This window comes from Crocodylus porosus, unplaced genomic scaffold (assembly GCF_001723895.1).
Source record: "Crocodylus porosus isolate Cpor-Errol unplaced genomic scaffold, CroPor_comp1, whole genome shotgun sequence".
Lineage (NCBI taxonomy): Eukaryota > Metazoa > Chordata > Crocodylia > Crocodylidae > Crocodylus > Crocodylus porosus.
Window position 1 is genome coordinate 23808022 of NW_017728915.1, and position 9364 is coordinate 23817385.

Genomic DNA, 9364 nt, shown 5'->3' on the forward strand with positions numbered 1-9364 from the left:
GCGGCGGTGGTCCCCTACGGGCACGTGGTCGGCAGTGAGAAATGGAGGGGTTCGCGGCTGGTGCGGGGGCTGCAAGGTCCGGCCGGGGCGGGAGTGGGCTGCTGGGTCCTTGGGAGCGGGGTTGCTCTGGGGCCCTGGCTGCCTGAGCCGCTGGGTTCAATAGCAGCTTTCAGCTCCCTGGAGGGGGGCTGCAGAAAGGATGGAGCTGGACTGTTCTTAGTGATGACAGAACAAGGAGCAATGGTCCCAGCTTCCAGCAAGGGAAGTTTAATTTAGATATTAGGAAGAATTTTCTCACTAGGAGGGTGGTAAAGCGCTGGAGCAGGTACCCAGAGAGGTTGTAGACTCTCCATCCTTGGCAGTTTTCCAAGACCCTCTATCCTTGGACTCGGCTAGACAAAGCCTTGGCTGGGATGATCTAGTTGGGGCTGGTCCTGCTTTGAGCAGGCAGTTGAACTAGGTGTGACCTCCTGAGGTCCCTTCCCACCCTCATTTTCTACGATTCTGTGTGTCCCTTGCAGGGCGGGTGCAGCTGGTCCTGGAGGAGGACCTGGCTCTGGTTGATTTCCACCTGCCCCACGGTACCTGCATCCTGTACGTGTCTGAAGCCGATGCGGTGGCGGGAAACGGCTTCCGAAGACGCCTGGCACGGTTCAGGAGTGTGAGTGCCCACCCACCCTTCTGGGAGGGGTGACAACACTAGTCCTGTCTGTCATCCTGCCCTTCCCTGCTGCTCTGGGCCCCAAGTTGTCTAGCCTGAAGTTCTCCATGAGGAGCCCCAAACTTGTGACGATTTGTGTGCCTCTGCAAAGGCAGCACGTCCTTCCCAGCCTGGTGTGAGGCTGTGCTTGACACCCTCCGCCTCTGTAGTGCAGACTCCACTGCAAGCTGATTGTTCCTCATCTGAGATTTGCCAGCACTGCCCACAAAACTCTCCCAGGCTTGGGGCAAGTTCCTGAGTGGGGCTCCCCTGCCCTGCCCTACCTCCTCATGCTCATGGTGCTGTTTGGCAGCTGCTGAGCTTGGCGTCATGGCCAGTTTGGGTTGTGTAGTAAGTGAAGCGAGGGGAAACGAGCTGGGTCATGGCTCTGGCAGGGAAAATAGGAAGCTTCATGGAAAAGCTGTTTGTGATCCATTTGCTGCTGCTTTCCTCTGTTCGAAGGCCAGCAATCTGAATGGGATCGTGGTGGCGGAGAGGACCCCAATGAGCAGTCAGTACTTTCCAGCCATGCAGAACTTTGTCGTACTAGAGCTTGGCATGACATTGCTCCCTGTGGCCAACGAGGAGGAAGCCTCACAGCTTATTATCCAGCTGGTAAGCGCTGCTTCCTGCACTACTGGGGAAACACCAGTCAGATTAAAAACGTACCGTTGCTGTCTCTGGACTGAGCAGTGTGCTGTCCCTACACATCCACTTTCTCCACACTTTCATTGCTGGTTGGCATATTGAATGTGGGATGGAGGTATCATAGCACTCTCCTGCCAGCGTAGGAGCAAGGTGCCAAACTTGAGACCATCACTCGGGTTCCTTCATGTGGCCCTGAAGATTGGTGCTGTTGAAATGTGCTAGAAGGTTTCTTTGAAGTCTGCCCATTCACTCTAAGAACTTTGAGTTCTCATAAAGTAGGAAACTTTGAAGGAGACCCCCTTTAAGATCTGGTACTGTCATTCTGTTTCCATCTGCTTTATTCTTTCATCTGTTTTCTAATGCTGAGGGAAACAAAGCAGTTGGTGGGACAAGGAGGCTAATTCAGGAGGCCTGTTGGAAAACATTGTTATGAGGCCTGGCTGGTCTGTCCATGCTTGCCAGGATGAGTGCTTGATCAGTTTGTTTAATTGCATTCCCCTCAGCAAAGCAAGGAAGTGCAGTCAGTAAAGGACAGGAGAGACCAGTCTCAGCTGGAGAAACTTTGAGCAGAGCCTAATGAATGATAGCCTCAATAGGGAAGATGCAGCTTTGGGGACTGATAGAGCATGTGTCTCCATAGTCTTGTGGCCAGGAGACTCCCCTGGTACAAGAAGACCTGCTCTAATATCTGCTCTAGTGAATATTTAAGAATTCCTTGCGAAGTTGAACATCTCAGCGGGAAAGACCGACCAGCCCCCTCCCAGAGGGTTGGACCTCAGGTGGCCAGGGCACTTACTGGGAAGAGGACAGGAAGGATTTCCTTGAGAACAGGAAGGATTTGAACCTGACTCTTCCAGGTGAGGACTATAACCAGGGATCCTGATCTGCACCTGGAGAGATGAGCAGGGATTTAGAGATTTTACTTGGTTCATGTTACCACTGGTCTGATACGAAAAAGTCCCCAATTTTCAGGTTTAAAAAAGTTCCCTGGTTATAACCTGGGGGAGGGGAAGCATCAGCCCTTGCTCTTTCTCTCTAACTCCCTACAATCTGTTGGATAAAAGATACGGCCTTAGTTCTAAGAAGGAGTTCACAAGCTGTGCCTGATTTTTCAGGAAGGCTGGGAAACTCCCTTTTCAATTTGAATGGAATGATTTGATCCAAGCAAAATCTGTTCCTCACTAGAGGGAGCTCTGCCTCTGCTTCTGTGTTTCAGGTCCATGAGCAAAGCAAGGATCGCACTAGTAACCCCTTTCTTCGTAAGCAGTGTTCCCAGCTCACCCACGCATCCATACTTCGGACGGTCCAGCAGATTCCAGGTGTTGGGAAAACAAAAGCTCTACTTCTCTTGCAGCGATTTGGAAGCATCCACCAGCTCTGCAATGCATCTGTTCAAGAGCTTGAACAAATAGTGGGACAAACAGTAGCACAACAAATTTATGCTTTTTTCACACAGGCAAATTAACATTTGCTTGCTGCTATCACAGACAGCTGCGAGTGCTCTCCCTTTTGGACAGGGCTGTTATGCATTCAAAATAGGACTGAATTTTTTTTTGGACTCTGTTTTTGTTTATTGCCATCTAGCACACATGCTATGGGTTTGCTGTCACCCCTGATCTGCAACTGGAGAGATGAGCAGGGATTTAGAGATTTTACTTGGTTCATGTTACCACTGGTCTAACCACACTTATCTGGTCTTGATCTTATACTAGGAGGACAGGTAGACATCTTGCAGGGTATAAACATTTATGGAATGCTAGGAACTGTGGGATGTGCCCTTCCACGAACAGAAGGCCATCAAAATGACACTTTTTCGTTTATCTTGGCAAGCAGTGTATTTTGGTGTATCTAGCTGGTTTGTTTGCTCGCTCCATAAGGATAAACTGTAGGATACTCATTTTGCATTTAGTAACAATGGAGAAGATCAATTCTGCTCAGAGACATATAAGTAATAAAGAATTGTTGTGCTGAAGATAGTGATACCTGATCTTGACAAATTGTACTCCTTGTGGTGCTCAATGTTCCCTCTAAGGTTTAGCAATCCATGAGCAATGCTGACTGGGAGCGCACGGGTATCTGCATGCCCCTCTCCACTCCTGCAGCAGCCTGTGGCTAGGGTGGGGTGGATGGTGAGTGGTTGGACTCAAAGCTAGTGGTGGTGGCGGGCGGAGCAGTGGTGCCCCCTTGCTATGGCACGAGATGCCCCTGTCCCTCCCAGTTAGTGCCTAGGAGCCATGGCCTGCCACCACCCCACCCCCGGTCGGTACGCCACTATGCACAGCATAAAGTTATTGCACGGCATGATTTTTTTTATTGTCTGCAGCCATGCATGAATACAGCTTAGAGGGAATGCTGGTGGTAACCTTTTTCAGTGGCTTGAGGTAAAAGGAACAGAAAGAAGCAAATGGGGCACAGTTGCTAGGGTAAATGTAGCTTGCTGGTCAGGGAGACCAAATGGTGTGTAAATCGCCTAATTGTAATAATTTTAAATGTATTGTGAAACATACTAAATTATATTGTATCCTGCCTGAAAAGAAGAACAACAGTATTACAAATTCTTGGGGTATGTATTTCAAAAGAGAAGTTAAAGTGCCTTAAGTACCTTAAAAATCAAGTCACTGCAGGAATTATCTGTACAGCAGTAATGATGAAATATAAAACTAACCTCTTTTTTTTTTATGGGGCTTTAAGTTGAACAGTAGGAACAGAAGTAGTTTTACCTGTTCAGCAGCTTGGTAGTTTATTACATCATGCTTCATTTCCTTTCCAGAATTATCCTGGAATGCTTTGGAAAGGAAGTGTTTTGTATTGTTTATGGTTTCACATAACATGGGTTTACAGAACCTGGATCATTGTGGCTTTTGTTGTGCCATGTAGTAAACAATGCATGTTCCCCAGCTCCACTAGCAGAGCAGATCAACTTAAAGGGGAAAAGAGCATGGGAAGAAAAGAACCTGACACAGGAAGATGTCCGGATACTGAAATCTAGTTAAGCAATACAAATAGATATTCCTAGGACCAAGAACTTGCTTTACCCAATGCTGCACAAATAGAACAAAAAGACAGTTAATCCTATGTGCAGCATTACTTGCCAAGGAATCTAAAGAGTAAACCTATAAAAGCCAGGATTTTTCCTCCTTGGTAGCTGTAAGTACACAGATCCTGTTTCACCTCTCTTCCCCCCCTCCCCCCCAAAAAAATGTAATGGATTCTCTGAGATGTGTGGTCTTAAATAAGCCATTGTGTCTCCTTGTCTTTCTAAGGGATTATTATGGTTCAGTGCCTGACAAAGTGACCCATTTCACTAAATGCTTGCCCTCCTTGGGATTTGATTAAACTTGCCTGAAGATTGTTATCGTTTGCCTAAGGGAATCATTTCTTCTAAGCACTGACATAAAATTAAAGGAGTTAAACACTTCCAGTTTCTGACCATGTGCTGGCAAATTCTTGTTCAATCCAGTCAGACTGACCTACAACTGGAGGTAGAAACAGAGAGCATCTTTCTTTAGTTCTTCCTAATTTATAAGAGAGGGAAACTTCCTGTTTTGTTTTGATGGAGGTTTCTAGGTGGTTGCAGACTTGTTTGGTCAAAAATATCCATTGCCAGTTTGTAGTGTTTTAGATCTTGGGTAAGCTGTGAATGATTAGTGTTGCTTGGTTGGCTGGTGGGAAGTGCAGCTCACTTGAAGTTTTTTGCTTATCCACTTCAGATGTAACAGCCTGTCCTTGCCTTTGTTAAACTCATAACAAATCAACACATTTATACTGAAACAAAGTACAAGCTGGTCTCAAAGACTGTAGCTCAAGGATATTAACCAGTCCAGTGTTCTTAGTTAAGTTGCATTGGTTGAAAAGGGGGGACATGTGCTGTAAATTAATCTTGCCTTTCTCCCCTGCACTCTTATTCTGTACGCATGTGCTTGGATTTGTTTGTTACTAGCGGGTCTGAGGTGATTGCTGTGGGTTTGCACCATTCTGGAAGGGAGACTGTTGTGTGTGTCCTTACCTGCTGAAGGCAGAAGGAAGTTTCTTGTGAAGATGTAGAATCTGTTGCTGTTAGTGGAAATGTGCTGCTTGCCCACACTGGGCAGGTTAAAATGTGTTTGTTCCATAACTTTTATTTCTGTGGCTTCAAAGTGAGGACAGAAAGCCATGAACTTTAACTCCTTTTAGATTAAGCTTTGCTCATGGAATATTATTTTGATATATGGAAAACATGCATGCATAGTTTTTTTTCTATATGCAAACAGAGATCTAATATCTCCTGCTCTAGAATCCAATACCCTAAGTATAGGAGAGGGACAATATTATGGAAGATGGTGAAACTGCTTGGAAAGGGATAGTTTGACTTCCTAGTGCAAATTTAGTATTCACGTATTTAAGTGTTGGGATGTTCAGAAACTGTATGCGTGTTAGAGCCTTGTATATCTCTGTTAGGCCATTTGTAGTGCCAAAGCTCTTCTTACTGCCCTTGAACCTATGTTCACTACACAGCTAAGACGTGTCACCAAAAAGGGAAATTGAACTTGCAGTATTTAAATTATTCCTCTTTTTATTCTGTGACTTATCAGTGGAGAAAAATTATATTAAATTTCCTTTCCACAGAACACAAGATGGTCAGGTGCCCTCACAGCCTTTTCCTTCACCCTCAGAGTTTGATCTAATCTTTTAAAATCTTGGCAGCCTGACTGGGGTTGCCGGGCAGGTTAAGTGCTGATATGTTTGTGTTGCTCAGTGCCGACACCCAGTGCTCTTATTTGTGGAATGTGAAACTGTAACTGTGAAAAAGCTGTCTGTGGTTTTGCCTGCAATTTAGTGTTGCACTTGTGCTCAAGTCTTAAAAGACCCTGAAAATGGTCTTCTCCATTGCAAACTGGAAAACATAGAAAAAAAGATTCAGCAAAGCTATTTTGCTGAGCATGTTTGAAGGTGCAGAAAGTAGGAAATGCTTCTCCCTGTGCCTCTGATCTGAAATAAATACTGCCACATGATAGCATTTCTGATCATACTGTTTGTGAAGCATCCTCCATCCCAAAAGCCTCCATTGTGACGCAAGTAGCAGGAGAATCTATTTTGGGTGTGCTGGGATTGCTTTTTCTTCCTCCTTTTGTTACTTGGCTTGTTTTGTTGGCCTCCTTTACCACTCCAAACCCCTCAGCAGAAATTAACAACATGGAGCAGAAGCGTTACTAGAAATGTTGCTGCCGGGGGGGGAGGTGAGGGGGGTGCATCAAGCATTGAAGAATCTTACCTCCCTGTGCATGGACTGCTGTTGCCATGGCAATGGCATCCCCTCTCTGTTGGTGCCCAGGGCTGGCATCTTGCTTGGCCATCCCTTGTTATGTTACACAGAGAATTGTTCTGCAGTAGTATGGATTGTGATGTCTTTCCATCCTTCCCACAAGTGTGCATGTGTTGTCACAGCTTCAGCAGATGTAACTGGATGGGTATCGCTGCACAAATCCCGGGAGCTCTCTTGATTTTTCTCTGAAGTGGAGTATGCAGTCCCTTATACCTTGTCATTTGTTTCCCTGTAAATGGACTCAAGCTGTATATCTTGCCTTATGTCAGAAGTGGGCAAAATACTGCCCATAGGCAGTCCACATGGGGCTATGCCCTGCACATTTGCACTGAGGCAGCATGCGCTGGACTTCAGGTGCCTGTTGGTCTAGGCCCCAGCCAGCACACAGCTGCCGGGGCTGTTTCTGGTGCGGCTGCAGCTGCGTGCTGCTTCATGCCTTTGCCTCCAGCAGTGGCTCCCGCTTTTGATCTTGCCCGTGCTGCGCTGTGCCACACCAGGCAACTATTTTTTAGCTAAGTCGTGCCTAGATAGCCTACCCCAGTGCACAAGGTTCTGGCTTCAGCTCCAAGCTGCCGGATCTACAGCTGGAGCCCCATGCACCTGCTGGGAATGGTGTGGCTGAAGCAAGAAGAGGAGCTGCTGCTGGAAGTAGGGGGTGTAGAGCAACACCTGGACCAGAAACAGCCCACCAGAAGCTGCTGCTGCCCCTGCTGTGGCATGCCATGCCATCATACCATGCCATTCCAGGCAAGTAGATGAGCAGCTTCAGCCAGGTGGCTCCCGCCATGGTGCTGGGGCTCTGGGTTCAGCTTCTGGCCACTTTCCCGGCAGCTGGAGCTGGAGCCCCAGATGCTGGGGCAGGAGCAGCTTCCAGCAGGCTATTCCAGTGTGGCTGCATCCAGCCGGGTGCTGCTCCGCACCCCCTGCCTCCAGCAGCAACTCCTCCTCTTGCTTCTGCTGCACCAGTCCCAGCAAGCACACTGGGCTCCCACTGTGGATCTTGGAACTGGAGGCAGGGGGTGCAGAGCAGCACTCAGCTGGGTTGTAGTCACTGGTAGAAGCATAGTGCAGGAGGGCCCCAGCAGGATCAAGCAGGGCTAAGCCCCATGTGGTGTGCTATGGGGAAGCACAGACTGCACTGTCTGGGACTGCTTCCCACCCTCCCCTCACAGCAGGCTCCCAAGACCTAGTACCCGAGCGCCCCCCCCCACCTCACCCCAGATGGAAGGGGCATGCAATTCCAGCCTCTCCTGTCCCTCCCACTCCACTTCTGAACACTGCTCCTGCCCACCCACAGCCCCATAGGAAGTTTTAGTGAGTTGTGGGGCAGGTGTGGATGCACAGCACTGATTCGCTGACCCACTGTGCAACAGCTGATCAAAACCATATGTGGCCTTTGGGCCCAAATAATTGCCCACCCTTTCCCTATATATTAATTGCATCTGGTTTGTTGTATAAGCCTCCTTTGTGACCCAGTCTTGCACCCCTTGGTCATGCCATTTGTCCTGGTTGCCTTAACAAGAGAACTAACATTCAGAAAAAAGCAAGGACAAAGGCTGTATTGGACAGCTCTGCTTCATTGTTAAATTTCCATTCTAATTTCCATTGGTCCATTTTCTAATCCACCTACTCCGTAGCACAAGATGGCTGCTACCAGGACAATGTTGTGCAAGCTTGTTTTGTTTAGATTAAGATGGAAATAATGCCTAGTCTAGCATCCGCATAAACTGCATGGAAAAATGTTGCAGACTTGTGCTTCGGTTCCCCCTCTTATACTAGCCTTTACCTATCTGAAGAGAGAAAATTTTTCTGACCTGACCTGTTTCATCCTCTCCTTCTGTTAAAGGCAGGGCTGTCTCTTGTTCCATGTACTAGTTTAAGGAGTTATCCCTAAGGTGGTGCTTTGTGTGGGCATTTCTGGTCAGAACATAGGGAAAGAGCAGGCTCTACCACCTGGCTGCTCCTTTGTGTGGGTGGGGGGAGCAGGGGAGGTTGAGAATGGATGGGGTCTTGGCTCCTTGTTCCCTGTAGGTCCATGCATCCTAGTAGGTTTGCATGATTGTGGTGCTATCAAGTTGGCTAAATCACCCTAAATTTGACCCTGAATGAAATGGTTAATTGGAATAGTTTTGCCACAGAATCATGCTGATTTAACAGTTGCATCTTAACAGTTTGTCTGTATCCTTGAAATCTATACAGTTATTACATCTGTCTATACCCTGTATATTATCTGCTACTAGAGCAGATGCCAGTAAACTGGCTTAGTAAGCTTTTGATTTAGCCTGAAATACTTAACTACTGAATGGCAAACATCAAGTTGCCTGGAACTGTGGCGTGAGTTATTGCTGTCTTCTGGCTGGCAGGTTGATTAAATTTCATGTGAAGTTCCACTTGTTCCCACTTCTCTCACCGACACGCACTTCTGGAGATTATAGGCTTTAAAAACTGTGAGGCTTGACATGAGTGTTTTCTGGCTGTTTATCTATTTAGTGCTGCAGGACAAGCCTCCTCTGCAATATTTTAAATGGTTGTCTGCTCAGTAGATTAAGTAGATGAAGAAGGTAGGTAATTAAAACAGTGACTATTAGTGTTAATGAAGTGAGGAGCTGAGCTGCTAATCTATTGTAAACCTCTGTTTTAAGGATTTTATAACAGCCATAGACGTCTGTTGTGGGCAGATACTTGTAAGAGTTTAGGCCATGCTCAGTTTTAAA

The 9364-nt window shown here is 47.0% G+C and overlaps 1 protein-coding gene across 1 annotated transcript; it reads left to right on the plus strand.

Moving 5' to 3' along the window:
* Window positions 1-3335, plus strand: FAAP24 (Fanconi anemia core complex associated protein 24; the record flags this gene model as incomplete). Its single annotated transcript, XM_019535427.1, has 4 exons — window positions 1-76; window positions 522-661; window positions 1163-1315; window positions 2565-3335. Coding segments are annotated over 4 exons (618 nt in total), but the record flags the coding sequence as incomplete, so codon positions are not given.
* Between the last annotated feature and the right edge of the window lie 6029 nt (window positions 3336-9364).